Below are 17,405 nucleotides of genomic sequence, written 5' to 3' on the forward strand. Positions count from 1 at the left end.
CCACCGCCAAGATAGAAACCACCCCCCTATTTCTTCCTACCCGCCTTCTCCATTAAACACATCACCTCCAGCCCCACCATCCCCATCCCTGACCTTTCCAAGACCCCACATCAATTGGGCCCTCTTCCTGTCCCTGGTCACAGTCCCAGCAGCCCCTATTAATGTGCTCTTGGTGCTGCTGGAGCTGCTGGCCAAGCTGGCAGCTCCCAAGGGTGGGACTTCCTCCCCTGTGAGTGGAGGAAGACCCACACTAGCCCTATTTAGTTTGCCCACAATGTGTGATGGCTGCGGGGCGGGCTGGCTTAGAGTGGGTTGGCTCCACACTGAGTTTTCTTTGGTGGTTGGGGAGGGGCGTAACCCCCCCCCCCCACCCCAATCTATATTCTGCCCCCCCAGATGAAGGACGTGATGAACATTGTCATCTTTATCTCAAAGGACAAAGAAGACTGACCATGGTAATGTGCAACTTCAAAGAGGAATGTTATTTCTCAACCACAGCCACATCAATTTCCTAATCTCCAAGGTGCAAATGTTATCATATGTGGCCTGTCTTGCTGAGACAGAACAAATAGTTTCATAAAAAATGAGGTTGGGTGAATTTTGGTCTCAAGGTGAAGGATATCTGTCCTGGAAAGTAGAACAGTTTCATTGGCCAGTGTTTAGCATCAAGCACGTGTCAGCTATATACAACCAGCCAGAAGGTGAACTATCTCTGCTCTTCCCAACAATTGTGCACATTCTCCTATTCCTGCATCTGATTGGATCGCCTGGGCTCAGGGCATAGAGCATGTCTCAGGGAATGGGAGAAGGATTGCAAGCTCATAAGACAGTGTTCCTTAATGACAGTGCCTACATTTCAAAAAGTACTTCATTAGCTGTAAGTGCCAGGAGATGTTCTTGGGTTGTGCAAATTATTGCAAGTTGTTTGCTTTCCCTAATGAGCAAAAAGTCAGCCAGATTCCCTTAAATAGAATTAAGAATGTGATATTCATCCTTCGTTATCCTCTTATGTGCAAGAACAGGAAGATCTGTCCCAGTGTATCTTTAGCTTCAATCCCCTTACTGCATTCATTGGCTTCCTACACTTTACAAACTATCTACCCTTATGGCTGCTGTTGGTGAGAAATTCGCTGTGGCTGTTAATGTTAAAGATGGGATCACGCTGTAATTAATGCTTTAACAGACTTTTATTAGTGCTACTGTTGTTATTTTTAAAGGTAAAAGCCAAGTAAAACAAAACACTAAGGGTGTGTTAATAGTATGCATTAAGCAACACTTCCATATTTTCTGTGGGCTATGTTAAAGAAAATACTCCCATGCAAGTGACACCTTCTTTAATTGTCAACCCAAATCCCACTGGCAGCCCTAAGAAATATTTCTGACTCACACAAGTTTATTTCTAAAGTCATTTTTAAAATAAATTAATTTTATTTATGGCTTTTCTCATAGGCCAGAAATTTTGGCTCAGCAGGGCCCACTTGCTGAGGCATAAAATGACACAGGGTGATGTTGGGTGTGCGTCCTGATGTCACTGTGCGTCATTTAGATTTTCAGTTCAGCGGGCACGCAGCCAAGTCAGCTGTCTGCCCACCGAACTGTCAAAGGCCTGTTAAGGACTGTTAAAAACTTATTGAACTAATAAACTGAGCTGCCTGTCCAACCTTAGGGTTGAAGGGCAGGCGAAGAGCCCAGGCAGCCTTCGCATTTTTCATGGAACCTCATCCACCAGCGGGACGAGGTTTCATGAAGTGTTTTAAAATGTAATTAAAATTTTTTTAAAAATTCATTGACATGTCCGAGCTCATGTGACACTGTCACATGAGGAGACATGTTTTAAAATTTTTAAATTTATTTATTTACATGTTTAAACTGAAACTAATCTCCCTGAGGCGCCTCTGTGCCTCAGGGAGATCTCTGCACTGTTTCGCATGCATGCGTGAAAGAGCGCAGGCCCCGACTCAGGGAAAGCCCTCCCAGTCCGCACAGCTCTTCCGGGTGCGCATCATGCTGGGGGGGGGGGGGTCTTAATTGGCACATCCACATAAAATGGTGGCACGGACCCAATCGGGGGCGCTGATCAGGTTCGCACCCGCTCTCGCCCACCCTCGCGCAATCTTAAAAATAACAACAGTAGTACTAACAAAATTCTCCCCACAAAGTCACTAAATAACACAATTTGATAGAAAAGCAGGTTAGTTACAATACAGTTTATAATAAATCGCAGCCTGTATGTGGAACATCAACCATTCGAACATACAGATTAATTGCGATAAATTACTTGAAAATCCTTAAGTTATAATTGATTTCCCACAGAAGTAAAGAGGCTATATAAAGGGTCTTTTTATTTTGTCTTTTTATGTTTTGTTTCAATTCTATTTCCAACCAATTTCACAGTCCTTCAAATGTTCTGGAAGCATCTAGTCATCAAATTCTCCAACTTTGGTTCCGCTTGTCCTTCTTTCCATTGGATTCTCCTGCACTGCCATTGGAGTGTGTCTCTCTTTATCCTCATCCAGCAAAATTTTCAGTATTTATCCTCTTGTTTTGTGCTTCCTGTCCATTCAGCAGATTTGGTGGTAACTAACAAAAGAGAATTTGGATGTATTTTGTAAAGGAGAAGATTGCAGAGCTATGAGGAAAGTACAGGGTATTGGGACTAAAAGCTGGCACAGGCACAATAGGCTGAATGGCCCCTCCTTCTGTGCTGTAAGATTTTGCAATACTCTCCCCTCTTGTTGCTTGCCTGGGATGCTGGAAAGTGGCCTTTGTAACCTCCAGACTGGACTGCTCCAATGGTCTCCTGGCCAACTTCCCACACCGCACCCTCTATAAACGTAAGCTCATCCAAACCTCTGCTGTCCATATCCTAACTCGTACCAAACCCAATTCACCCATCACCCTGTGCTCACTAACATTAGTTAATGTTAGCTAACATTAATTACCAGTGTGTAGCTTCCTTAGTTTTAAAATCCTCAACCCTGTGTTCAAACCATGGTAACATTCCTCCCTATCGCTGAAACCTCCTCCAGCTCTACAACCCACTGAAATCTCCAATTCTGCTGCTCCAATTCTGGCCTCTTGCATCCCTCTGATTTTCATCACTCCACCATCCTACTGCCTGGGCCCTGAATTCTGGAATTCCCTCCCTAAACCCTTCAGTCTCTCCAACTCACTCGCTTTGTTAAGATTCCCCTCATAACCTATGCCTGTCTTGTTACCTCATGTGTGGTTTGGTGTCAAATTTTGTTTTATAACTCTCCTTGGAATGTTGTTCTAGGCTTAAGGTGCTACATAAATGAAAGTTGTTACTACATGATGACGGAGGAGATTTTCAACGAGAGAGAGGAAAAAAATTGCAATGCGACAGGAGAAAGGAGCAGGAAAATATATAAATAAATACATTTTTTAACTTTCATTTATGTTATCAACACACTGTAGCTAAACAAATGAAATATATTTTATTGACCAAGTTTGTTCTTTTTGAAATTCCCTCATTCACAATTACAGTTTTAAGTAATTTAATTTGATGATAGGATGCAGAATTAAAAATTATTAAATACTTCACAACAGCACAAATGGATGAACAGCTATGATATAGAAGATTACTGGTCTTTCCTTATCTGTTAAAAGTACTCTTCAGCTGCACATATGTAAAATAACTGAAGAATAAAATAATTCAATGTACTGAATATAGATAAATTTATTGTTTTTTTTCATGTCCAATGAAACCTGTTTTCTTTTTCAATAGGAATTCTGTCTGTGAATGACAGATTGATCAGCAGTATACAGCTGGCTTCTGAAATGCAGCTTCAACAGTAAAAGCTATTTTTTTTAGATGTGGATTGTGCTCGAGATTATTTTCTACTCTGCATATGTTTAATCGCGAGTATCTAAGAGTGAGCGAGTGAGAAAGACATATATTATGTAATGTAGTTTCAGAGGTAGTCTTTTTCCACAATGGAGCCATTTTCTGTAAAGATCTGCCTGAAAGTTGCTGGAAAGGAGGAATCAGAAAAGAGCTTTCCACTTCAAGTTAACAACACAGCACAGAGGCATTATGGTTTTGAATTTAGGTGCGCACAGACTAGGGGTTTAATGAAGGATGTTTCTTCTCCACAGTGTGACACTTTGATCTCCATTTATCAAATGGGATCAAAACAAAAGCTTTTGACAATGTGCGCACATTCACACACCCACACACATTGTGACTTCATAAAAGATGTTCAGCGATGGTAGTGCTGTTGTGGGGCTGCAATGATCACATGACTGCTGTAACCAAGTGGGAACTTTGATGTAACCCATCCAATCAATACTTTCATTCTGCATGTATACTCCCAATGAATATAAAGCTTGGTATCCAAATGTAAACTTTTAATTTTGTTGATCTCGATACTTGAATATTCTATTCCTGCAGCAACAGTTTGTGAGTAAAATAGTTTTGGGACTTTTAGTATAACTTATCATAATAGAAATGAGCTTAAACGCACACCCACCACCCACCGCCCCCAGCCACCACTCCATACCACAAATTAGCTTCAGTGTTGGCATCAAATTTGTGTCTGAAACAATGGAAATGTGAAGAAACAATAAGGGTAAGGCAAGCTGAGAATTTCCTGCTCTGTTTCACTCCCATTACATTTAAAAGATGACTGCAGTTGGACATAACAAAATGCTGTTTTCTTCCATCTTCTCCAGCCCACATTGTTTGCCCATACAGTAGAAGGTGGCACACTTGTACCTACTGCAACTTGCATAATTACTAACTGGAGTAAAACACCCTGTAACGTATTGACACGCGAGTTCGGTATAAGTAGAAGAGATGGTCTTATGAGGAGCAATTTTCATATAATCATAACTTTAACTCTTTGAGAGCTGTAGTAGCATTAGCACTTCACAGTAACAAATGCAATTAGACTTTGGGGTTATATTTAATAATATACTGAATTTAGAAACACCTTTTGATTCAGCAGCTACCTATTTTCTAGTCCAGCTGACAATGGCTCCAATTAAACTGAATTGAGTAGCTCAAACCTCCTCATTGAAGTAGTGAGACAGTTCTGGAGGCAGTATGGGGATTTTCTGATAAAAACAAAAAACTGAGGATGCTGGAAATCCAAAACAAAAACAGAAAAAGAAATACCTGGAAAAACTCAGCAGGTCTGGCAGCATCGGCGGAGAAGAACATAGTTGACGTTTCGAGTCCTCATGACCCTTCAACTGAACTAAGTAAAATTAGGAAAGGGGTAAAACATAAGCTAGTTTAAGGGGTGGGGGTTTGTTGGGACAAGAAGCCAGTGATAGGAGGAGATAACCAAAAGATGTCACAGACAAAAGAACAAAATGTTGAAGGTGGTGATATTATCTAAAGGAATGTGCTAATTAAGAGTATAATACAGGACAGATAAGGTACAGATAGCTCTAGTGGGGGTGGGGGAATACTAAAAGGTACAAATAAACAATTGTGGAAGTACATTTAAAATTAGTGGAAATAGGTAGGAAAAGAAAAAATCTATATAAATTATTGGAAAAAGCAAAAAGGAGGGGAGAAACAGGAAGGGGCTGGGGATGGAGGAGAGAGTTCAAGATCTACAATTGTGGAGCTCAATAAACAGTCCGAAAGGCTGTAAAGTGCCTAGTTGGAAGATGAGGTGCTGTTCCTCCAGTTTGCGTTGAGCTTCACTGGAACAATGCAGCAAGCCAAGGACAGACATGTGGGCAAGAGAGCAGGGTGGAATGTTGAAATGGCAAGCGACAAAGAGGTCTGGGTTATGCTTGCGGACAGACCGAAGGTGTTCTGCAAAGCGGTCACCCAGTCTGCATTTGGTCTCTCCATTGCAGACACTTCCTCCTACCTCTCCCTGGACCATGACCCCACCACTGAACATCAAGCCATTGTTTCCAGGACTGTCACTGACCTCATCTCCTCTGGAGATCTTCCTTTCACAGCTTCCAACCTGATAGTCGCCCAACCTCAGACGGCCCGCTTCTACCTCCTACCCAAAATCCACAAACAGAACTGGCCCGGTAGACCAATCGTGTCGGCCTGTTCCTGCCCCATGGAACTCATTTCTCGCTATCTTAACTCCCTTCTCTCTCCCTTTGTCCAGTCCCTTCCCACCTACATCCGTGTTTCCTCTGACACCTTATGTCACATCAACAATTTCCAGTTCCCTGGCCCCAACCGCCTCCTCTTCACCATGGACGTCCAATCCCTCTACACCTCCATCCCCCACCAGGATGGTCTGAGGGCTCTCTACTTCTTCCTCGAACAGAGGCCCGAACAATCCCCATCCACCACTACTCTTCTCCGTCTGGCTGAACTTGTTCTCAAACTGAACAATTTCTCCTTTAACTCCTCTCACTTCCTCCAAATAAAAGGTGTGGCTATGGGTACCCGCATGGGCCCCAGCTATGCCTGTCTCTTTATGGGGTATGTTATGGAACATTTCTTGTTCCAGTCCGACTCCAGCTCCCTCCCACAACTCTTTCTCCAGTATATCGATGATTACGTTGGTGCTGCTTCATGCTCTCGTCTGGACCTGGAAAAATTTATTAATTTTGCTTCCAATCTCCACCCCTCCATCATTTACACATGGTCCATCTCTGACACTTCCCTTCCCTTCCTTGACCTCTCTGTCTCAATTTCTGGTGATAGACTGTCCACCAATATCCATTACAAGCCTACTGACTCCCACAGCTACCTCGACTACAGCTCCTCACACCCACTTCCTGTAAGGACTCCATCCCATTCTCTCAGTCCCTTCACCTCCATCGCATCTGTTCCGATGATGCTACTTTCAAAAACAGTTCCTCTGACATGTCCTCCTTCTTCCTTAACCAAGGTTTTCCACTCACGGTAGTTGACAGGGCCCTCAACCATGGCCGGCCCATCTCCCGCACATCCACCCTCACGCCTTCTCCTCCATCCCAGAAACTTGATAGGGTCCCCCTTGACCTCACTTATCACCCCACCAGCCTCCGCATTCAAAGGATCATCCTCCGCCATTTCCACCAACTCCAGCATGATGCCACCACCAAACACCCCCCGGCAGCATTCCGTAGGGATCATTCCCTCTGTGACACCCTGGTCCACTCCTCCATCACCCCCTACTCCTCCTCCCACGGCATCTCCCCATGCAAACGCATAAAATACTACATCTGCCCCTTCACTTCCTCTCTCTTCACCGTCCAAGGGCTGAAACATCCTTTCAAGTGAAGCAACATTTCACTTGCACTTCCCCTAACTTAGTCTACTGCATTCGTTGCTCCCAATGCGGTTTCCTCTACATTGGAGAGACCAAACACAGACTGGGTGACCGCTTTGCAGAACACTTTCGATCTGTCCGCAAGCATAACCCAGACCTCTCTGTCACTTGCCATTTCAACACTCCACCCTGCTCTCTTGCTCACATGTCTGTCCTTGGCTTGCTATATTGTTCCAGTGAAGCTCAACACAAACTGGAGGAACAGCACCTCATCTTCCGACTAGGCACTTTACAGCCTTTCGGACTGAATATTGAGTTCCACAATTTTAGATCTTGAACTCTCTCCTCCATCCCCAGCCCCTTCCTGTTTCTTCCCCCTCCTTTTTGTTTTTTCCAATGATTTATATAGATTTTTTCTTTTCCCACCTATTTCCACTAATTTTAAATGTATTTCCACAATCGTTTATTTCTACCTTTTAGTATTCTCCCACCCCCACTAGAGCTATCTGTACATTATCTGTCCTGTCTTATACTCTTAATTAGCACATTCCTTTAGATACTATCACCACCTTCAACACCTTTTTGTTCTTTTGTCTGTGAAATCTTTTGGTTATCTCTTCCTATCACTGGCTTCTTGTCCCAACAACCACCCCGCCCCACCAGCTCCCCTACCACCGCGCACCGCCCCCCCCCCCCCCCACCCCCCCCCACCCCCACCCCGTTAAACCAGCTTATATTTCAGCCCTTTCCTAATTTTACATATTTCTGTTGAAGGGTCATGAAGACTCAAAACGTCAACTGTACTCTTCTCCGCTGATGCTCCCAGACCTGCTGAGTTTTTCTAGATATTTCTTTTTCTGTCTTTTGTGATGGGGATGTTCTGCATTGGTGTGAAACATTTGAAGTTTCAAAATGGAGAAGTATTCTGAATATGAAATAATTCCCCTGATTGCTGTTTCTCCTTTAGCATATGGGGAGGTGATTCTGTAGTGGTATTGTCGCTAGACTAGTAATTCAGAGACCCAGGGTAATGCTTACTTGGTTTGACCTACAGACCCACAGCAATGTGGTTAGCTCTTAAAATGCCCTCTGAACAAGGGCAGTTGGGATGGGCAATAAATGCTGACCTAGCCAGTGACACCCGCATCCATGAATGAATTTTATATCCAGAGTCGAGAAATGTCAATTGATTCTGCAATTTCTTGAATTTGTTCCCATAATGTTCATTTCATGTTTACTGTAACATGATTTGGAAAAATACCAATTGATTAATCACCAGTGTGTAAACCTCACTGATGTTAGCATGCAGTCAAATTCTTAAAAGAGTTTGGTTACTATAATCAATCAAAGTAATCTCCATTCACCAGGATCTCAGCCTCACAACTTGCAGTACAAAGCTACTAACTAACAGCAATTCAAAGTTTCACAAGTGACAACAACAAAGATACGTCACTAATCTGTTTTGATATTGGTTCACTCCTGGAGCAGATTGGAATGTAGCCTGTAAGCTGGCCAACAGAAAGATGCAGTTTAGGGCTCACAATCCCATACACACTCATAAACTGAATTACTTGTCTCAATTGTGCCAATGTAGCTCAGTGGCAAGTAGCTGCCCCAATAGGGAGGGAGAGGTCCTTGGCCAACTCTACTGCAGCTCCAAAGAACCAGTTTTGTAGTGGCATTGCTGGAGATCTCAGACATGTCTTATCTGCCAGTCCACTGGACACTGATGGTAACAACGGAAAGAAATAGACAAAGTACATTAAAAGAAAATGCCAGCTCTTCAGCATAAGGTTGGCCATATGCTTACAAATAAATAAACTTTGCTATTCTATTCCTTCAGTTCAGTTAAGCAGCCAAGCAAACCAGCAGGTCCTCGGTTCAGTCCCATCTGTGTTAGGTTTTCCATTCCGGATCATTATTCAGTGATCACCGTGAGACCAGGACCAAGTTCAGCTCTGATCCCTAGTCAGACACTTCTTTTTATTCTTTCATGGGATGTGGGCATCACTGGCTAGGCCAGCATTTATTACCCATCCCTGATTGCCCTTGAGAAGGTGGTGGTGAACCACCTTCTTGAACCACTACAGTCCATGTGGTGTAGATACACCCACAGTGCTGTTAGGGAGAGAGTTCCAGGATTTTGACCCAGTGACAGTGAAGGAACGGTGATATATTTCTAAGTCAGGATGGTGAGTGACTTGGAAGGGAACTTCCAGGTGGTGGTGTTCCCATGTGTCTGCTGCCCTTGTCCTTCTAGGTGGTAGAAGTTATGGGCTTGGAAGGTGCTGTTGAAGGACCTTGGTGAGTTGCAGCAGTGCATCGTGTAGATGGTGCGCCAGTGGTAGAGGGAGTGAATGTTTAAGGTGGTGGATGAGGTGCTGCTTTGTCCTGGATGCTCATCAGGCAAGTGGAGAGTATTCCATCACACTCCTGACTTGTGCCTTGTAGATGATCGACAGGCTTCGGGAATCAGGAAGTGATACTTGCCACGGGATTCCTAGCCTCTGATCTGCTCTTTTGGCCACAGTTTTTATGTGGCTGGCCCAGTTCAGTTACTGGTCAATGATAACACGCAGGATGTTGATAATGGGGGATTCAGCGATGGTAATGCCATTGAATATCATATGGCTAGATTCTCTCTTGTTTGATATGATTATTGCATGGTACTTGGGTGGCGCAAATGTTACTTGCTACTTATCAGCCCAAGCTTGAATGTTGTTCAGGTCTTGATGCATACGGACACGGACCCCTTCGGTATCTGAGGAATTGCGAATGGTGCTGAACATTATCTAATCATCAGTTAACACTCCTACTTTTGACCTAATAATGGAGGGAAGATCATTGATGAAGCAGCTGAAGATGGTTGGGCCTAGGACACTATCCTGAGGAACTACTGAAGCAATGTCCTGGGGCTGAGATGATTGGTCTCCAACAACCACAACTACCTTTCTTTGTGCTAGGTATGACTCCAGGTAGTGAAGCATTTTCCCCGATTCCCATTGACTTTAATTTTGCTAGGGCTCTTTGATGCCACACAAATGCTGCCTTGATGTCAAGGGCAGTCACTCTCACGTCACCTCTTGAGTTCATCTCTTTCAATCATGTTTGGATTAAGGCTGCAATGAGGTCAAGAGCTGAGAGGCCCTGGCGGAACACATAGTGAGCATCAATGAGCAGGTTATTGCCGAGTAAGTGCCGCTTGATAGCACAGTCGATGACACCTTCCATCTCTTTACTGATGATCAAGAATAAACTGATGGGGCCGTAATTGGCTGGGTTGGATTTATCCTGTTTTTTGTGAATGATACACACTTGGGCAATTTTCCCACATTGTCAAGTAGATGTCAGTGCTTTAGCTGTATTGGAACAGCTTGGCTAATTGCACTTCTGATGCTCACTGTCAATGCTCACACACTTGGCCAAGACAGTGGAGGTTGAGTGGCACTTATGGAATCACGCTTCCATGAAAAATTCATGCCTTGAGCAGAGGACATGCGCACAGAGAAAACCATCAGCAAAGAAACAATTGGGAGAAAAAAAAAATGTGTCATTGTGTGCAGAAGAATATCTACTTGGCATTTGATGAAATTGTCAGTCTACCCTCTTAAAACCAATGTCAGGATGCAAAATCGTGTAATCTCAAGCATATTTTGGTGCGCTGTTTGAAGTTCTAGCACAGAATGGCAATAAATTAGTACATTATCCAAAAGAGTCTCCAAAATGCTTTAATTAAAACCTTCTACAAAGCTGAGTTTACTCCCAGAAAGATTAACACAGTCACATCAAAGTTACCAGTAAATTCCCCGACTCAGGGCACGCCTTAAAGAAATTAAGAACATAAAAAGATGGTTCAGCCCCTCAAGGCCACCCCTTCCCCAGACCACATTCTCTGTGTGTACTTTTACCAATCCATTTAATCTCCCATGGAAAGCCGCTGCCAAGTTTCTCTGCGCCTTTCCCCAGAAAATAAATCACAGCAAGCTCCAAACTGGATACGCAAATTTTGATCCTGCATTTTTCATCCTTGATTTGCTTTGCTTGACTTTTCAAAGGGCCTGACAGCAATGCTGATACTGAGTTCCACACAGTTGATTATCTCTGCCCACAGCCACGTTCCTAAGCAGGTTCCTATTCAGCTGTTTTAGAATCAGGCACAGTATTAAATGCTTTAACCTGGAGTCTATTCTGCCTTCTCACTACTTTGAAGGAATAAAATCATTTGTACTTCAAGTTTTGCCTGAGGTTTGTTCATTTTACGTTTTTTACCTTTAGGCTGGACTCTCAGTCCAGTTTACATCTACACCATCCATTCCTGGGCATTTTAAAACCCTGAAGCAAATTTCTTCCTAATCTTCCACCTAATCGGTGAAACACAGATCTTTTCCATAATGAACCACAGCTGCAGAGCAGACAGTTCATTTTATGTGTAGGAGTTATATCAAAGATAACGTGCAGATTTTGAACACTTGAAGCAGTGTTAGGCAACAATAGAGGAACTTAATGAAAAAAATTAAAATCAATTAACTTATAGTTCTGATGAAAGGTTATGGGCCTGTAACATTAACTGTTTCTCTCTCCACAGATCCTGTGAGACCTGCTGAATGTTTCCAAAATTTTCTGTTTTTATTTCAGATTTCCAGCATCCACAGGATTCTGGCTTTAACTTATTTTTTAAAAATGTGGAATGCTTCATGAATTTGCATCTCATCCTTATGCAGGGGCCATGCTAATCTTCTCTGTATCGTTCCAATTTTAGTATATATTGATTTGCAATTATTCAATCATTGCTTAATTCAGCAATGCAGTTGCTTAGCATGGATTATTCACAACTTAATAGCATGAGAAAGGAAATAATTTGCTGACAAATTACCTGAACTGAACCTAAACTTGAACTAATGAATTATTTTTAAAAATCTAATTGGCAAGGGTGTTGCTTATAGTTTAATAAATTGCAGAGTCATGTAAAACGATTGGACAACTGTTTTAAATTAAATCTTTTTGTCAGTCAGTCTGGTCAGTATTACAATCAATTAATACAACTTCTCGTGGACTACCACAATCACTAAAATTGAGTAAAAATGACGAAGGGAACATCGTCATTTGGTAAGAGGCGGAACAAGACCCACACTCTTTGCCGACGATGTGGGGCTAAAGCATTTCATCTGCAGAAATCGACCTGCAGCAAATGTGCCTACCCTGCCAAGAGAAAGAGGAAGTATAACTGGAATGCCAAGGCCAAAAGGAGAAACACAACTGGTACAGGCCGCATGAGGCACCTGAAGGTGGTGGATCGCCGATTCAGGAATGGATTCCGTGAAGGGACCACCCCGAAGCCCAGACGTTCCACAGTGGCTTCCTCCAGCACTGCATAAACTACCAGTGTATCTACACAACAAATAAAGCTATGGTTTGGAAAAAAAAATCACTAAAATTGGAACGATACAGAGAAGATTAACATGGCAAGGATCCTGCACAAAGATGACATGCAAATTCGTGAAGCGTTCCATATTTTCGCAGACAGTTAAAGTTGATGAAAACTAAATTTGTAAATACTTTGTTAAAAATAAACTGCGAAAAGTGAAAAAATAATAATTAAAGCTGTAGTGACCTAGTTACTGAATTGCAAATAACTGACCCAATTTTTAACCAGTTCAACAATCACAATGAGATGTGGTGTACAGAGAATGAATTGAATCACTCCTTGCTCTCATAACATAATGATGTCCTTGTGCAGAAGAGAAGACATCAGAGATATGGTGGCCCTAATCCTTATCTGCAATTTCATGCTAGGATCTCATAAAATATCTTGTGACAGCTATTTGAATGTCACCCATTGAGCTGTGCATTTGAGTCTGTACAGATCTTTTTGTTTCTGGCAGCAGGATGATTTTACCAAATCTTTGCCTTTACTGTTTACATCACACAGGATCACAGGAATCAAAGCGACAAAAGATAAAAGCATTCAGGAAGACAGATAAGTGTGTCTTAAATAAGTAGTTAATTCGTATTTCAATTCTCTTAAAGACTAAAGCAAAAGTCGATGAATAGGAAGCTTTGGGAATGACATCAGTGGTAATGACACTGTTGACAGTAATTCATTGTCATGATGTTTTAAAATGACAGGAGTAGGCCAATTATTCCCTCGAGCCCACCCTACCAATCAGTTAGATAACTGCTAATCTGAAATTCATTTACCCACTTTGGGTTCCATAAACATTAAGACTCTTGTTCCTTGCTAAACAAAAATCTATCAATCTCAGCTGGAAATTTTCAATTGACCGCCCCCACCCCCCCCCCCCCCCCCCACCCCCCCACCCCCTCCCCAGCCTCAAGAGGTTTTTGAGAGAGAGAGAGATACAGATGTCCACTACCCAATAAAGCACAAGAAAGTTACCCGAGGGGAATCAAATGTACTTTATGCAATAATGTACTTCTTACCTCAGCTTATGTTCTTAATTGCAATTTTTGTTAAATTCTGTCCTTTTAAATGTTGTTCACACTATTCTCAAAAGGACATACTGACTGGGTTAGATCAAGCAGGATGGGTGAGGCTTGTTTGGAGCATAAACTCCATAGTCCAGTTAGGCCAAATGGTCTGTTTCTGGTGATAGGTTCTGTGTAATTCTATGTAATCTTTCCAAATGTTACTTAACTTTTTTTAATTTTAACATTATTGTCTGTCAGCTTCTCATCTATTTACTTCTGACTGAACATCAGCTTACAGAAAAACATCACAACTGACCTGTGAGGTCTTAAAGGATGGTGCATCTTTCTGAATCTCTGCACCATTAGCTTTGTATACAATGGGCAATTTATTGAAAGATTTCAGGCCCTTTACCTAAAACTTTCCATTCAGCGACAGAAAAGGATGGAAAATTAGAGCAATGCAATTTGCCGATGTGTTCTTATGTCCTTATAATATATCATCCACTGAGTGCAAGGCACTGGACTTCAGAATGTTTCGACCAGCATTGGTCAAGTCACCTCTTGTTAGCCTGTTTATGCTTTAAGGTCAGAAGTAACTTGAAGCAGACGTTTTACAAAGATCACACTCCCACCCCTGATAACGCTGAGGGTTCACTCTTAAACTGAATGTACATTATAAATAGGGACAAAGAGATTTTGTGGTGTGGCAATTAAGGAAACAAAACAGGAATCAGAGAGAAGTGCTCAATCTGACACTTAGCTGTTGCCCTTGCCACTACTTATCCTTCAACCAACACCTAAAAGCAAATTATCGAAACATTATCACATTGCTGTTTGCAGGACCATGCTGTTTGCAAACTGGCTGCTGAATTTCCAGCATTACAACAGTGATTACAGTTAAAATAAGTAATTAATTGGCTCAAAAGCAGTTTACAACATCCTGAGGCCATGGAAGGTGCTGTGTGGAAAAAATAATCCAAGTTCTTTCTTTTCTTTAATCTGGCAGTTAATATATCCATTAACATCACACAGGATCATTAACTGCATGCATCATTAAATACCTTCCTAAACTGTACAAGATACATGTCCCTAATGAGTCAATTGGGAAACTTGCTCTCTCACAGGCTTCAGGTTTAAGCCCTGGTCTCTATTGAGTAGTAGATTTTATCGCAGGCTAATGGTAAGATGCTCTAAAAATGGATCCAAGTGTCCAGGGCTAGGGAGAGCCGAAGAAATAGCCCGGCTTCCTACTATTTACTACCCTTTGTGATTTGTGCTAAAAAGTGAATGAGTGGTCATCAGCTGAGGATAAGATCTGACTCAGCTGTGATATCCCTCATCGACCAATATTGTCAAACTGTAAGGTCATTGGATTACATGTCAATCTAATTCCCCATGTGAGTCAATGCCTAAGTGTCAGCTATGATTCAATGGGAAGCACTCTCACTTCTGAGTCAGAAGATTTGCGCTCAAGTCCTGTTCCAGAGACTTTGAACACAAAATCTATGCTGACACTGATGGAGGACTACACTGTTGGAGGTGCCATCTTTCAGGTAAGGCATTAAACCAAGGCCTCGTCTGCTCTCTTAGGTGGATGTAAAAGATTCCAAGCCCCTATTTGAAGAGAAGAGAGGGGAATAATATGGAAACAAAAACATTTTCTTCCTGTCACATTTACAATGGTATAGTGTGCTGAGGCAATATTTATCCCTCAACATCAATAAATCAGATAAACTGGTCATTGTCTCATTGCTACTCGTTGGATCAGCTTTGTTCAAATTGGCAATCACCTTTCCAACCTTACAACAGTGCCCATGCTTCAAAAGTGTCCTGGGATGATGAATGGTGCTATATAAATGCAAGTCTTTCTTTTTTCAGGAGAGCGGGGAATAATATGGACACAGAAACATTTTTTTTCTGTCACATTTACAATGGTATAATGTGCTGAGGCAGTGAGACATAGGTTGAAAAGGAGATGTTGAGGTGGTTCATCTTCATTAGACTGAGCGTATAATAGTAATGGGAGCCATTCTGGTCAAAGTACTGCTGCATAGCAACAGGAAACAAGACACTAATATTGGATAGCCAGTGAAAGATCTTTGTGATAATGGGTAGAATTCTCCGGTCAGTGAGCGGGGGTGGGGCCCGCTCGCCAATGTGTAAAATGACACGCGGTGATGTTCAGCGGGCGTCCTAACGTCACCGCGCATCATTTAGGTTTTCAGTTAACAGCTGCGCGTCAGCCAAACTATCAAAGGCCTATTAAGGCCATTTAAATAATAATTAATTCAATAAGCAGAGCTGCCTGTCCGACCTTAAGGTTGATGGGCAGGCGAAGAGCCCAGGCAGCCTTTGCATTTTTCACGAAACCTCATCCACGGGTGGGATGAGGTTTCATGAAGTATTTTAAAATGTAATAAAAATTTTAACATTACTTCTTTGACATGTGACAGTGTCACATTAGGGGACATGACCTTACAATTTTTTTCCACCTTTATTAAACTTTCCACAACTTAAACTAATCTCCGTGAGGCACCCAACTCAGGGAATCCCCCCCCCCCCCTACCCCCGCACCCCCCCCCACCCACACATGGAGCGCACAGCCTTAATTGGCCCACCTACGTAAAATGGCGGTGCGGATCCGATCATGTTCGCGCTCGCTCCCGCCCACCCCGACACAACACCACCCCCCCCTCCCGCCCAGAGGGGGGAAAATTCTTCCCAATGTTGTTCTGGGTAAGGCACAGCCTTCACCAGAGCAACAACAGCAAGAACGTGCGTTTATATAGCAACCACAATATAGAAAAACATCCCGCCGTGCTTCAGAGGGTGAGAGAATCAAATAGCCTCCAAGCCAAAGGAGAAGAGATTAGAAGGGACTCAAAACGGAGATGAAGAGGGGGTTTCAAAAATGGTGTCCAGTTTGGGATTCTGTGGCCAATTTTTTCATAAATATGGTGCAGGCATGAGCTGCTTTAACTTAACAAGTATCTGAGCAACATCTGATCATGAAGGAAACATTTAGCAGCTTGGTGTTACCAAATGACTTTGCTCTGACTTTGAAGAGGGGGAGGCTTTGTGAGGAATTAACTCAGTCAGTAGAAGTCAGGGAATAGCAGCAGAAAGGCTGCAAGGGAGGAGGAATAGCAGCACTGTCAGCAGCTCAGACAGCCACACAATTGTATCTTTCAGCACTAAAAAGAATTGGCCCCAAGTGGGCTAGTGTATGTAGTATAAAGGATTCACAGTGTTATGCTAGTAGCTAAAGAACATCATCAGTGATGTCAGGTGATGCCAAATCACATGATCACATGAACCTGAGCGAAGAAGCTTCCAATGGAGTCCCTGCTGAAGCTCGTCTCTGTAAATAGTGCAAATAGTCAATAAATGTTCACTGGCTTGCAACAGCATGGTTTCCAGCTCTCTTCTATCAATGACACCCAGAGTTCGGACATGATAATAATCTGTGCGATCTACAATCTATGATCTGTGATCTATGTTTTTATAACATCACCAAAGAAGCTGTATGGATTGTACCAAATGAATTTCCTCACATTCAGTGTTCGATGTGTTTGATCTATAGGGAATAAAGTAATTTACAAACCAAACTAAACAGTACCCTGCCTTGTGTTGAACTCAGTCCACCTTCAGAGAGTGTGATGGAGTATATGTGCTTTAGACATGGAGATCTGGCTCAGATCACAAGGGAGTTGTGCAGCTACAGACCTGGATCTCACACAGCGAGTCAACTTCTGTAAAAATGCAGGCATC

At 42.6% G+C, this 17,405-nt stretch overlaps 1 protein-coding gene and 2 non-coding genes across 3 annotated transcripts; 2 read left to right on the forward strand and 1 right to left on the reverse strand.

Moving 5' to 3' along the window:
- Positions 1 to 11,881: 11,881 nt before the first annotated feature.
- Positions 11,882 to 11,990, reverse strand: LOC121288748. The gene has a single exon (XR_005945429.1). It is a non-coding gene; the product is annotated as a U6 spliceosomal RNA (small nuclear RNA).
- Positions 11,991 to 12,284: 294 nt separating this feature from the next.
- Positions 12,285 to 12,615, forward strand: LOC121288530 (60S ribosomal protein L37-like). The gene has a single exon (XM_041207104.1). The coding sequence runs from the start codon at positions 12,287 to 12,289 to the stop codon at positions 12,578 to 12,580; it is 294 nt and encodes a 97-aa protein (XP_041063038.1). The 5' UTR covers positions 12,285 to 12,286; the 3' UTR covers positions 12,581 to 12,615.
- Position 12,616: 1 nt separating this feature from the next.
- LOC121288755 lies at positions 12,617 to 12,721 on the forward strand. Its single transcript, XR_005945434.1, has one exon. It is a non-coding gene; the product is annotated as a U6 spliceosomal RNA (small nuclear RNA).
- The last annotated feature ends 4,684 nt before the right edge of the window (positions 12,722 to 17,405 follow it).

Source organism: Carcharodon carcharias, chromosome 15 (genome assembly GCF_017639515.1).
Source record: "Carcharodon carcharias isolate sCarCar2 chromosome 15, sCarCar2.pri, whole genome shotgun sequence".
NCBI classification, from domain to species: Eukaryota; Metazoa; Chordata; class Chondrichthyes; order Lamniformes; family Lamnidae; genus Carcharodon; species Carcharodon carcharias.

Coding starts and splice junctions, on each gene's coding strand:
- LOC121288530 (XM_041207104.1), top strand. CDS start 12,287: ATGACGAAGGGAACATCGTCATTTGGTAAGAGGCGGAACAAGACCCAC.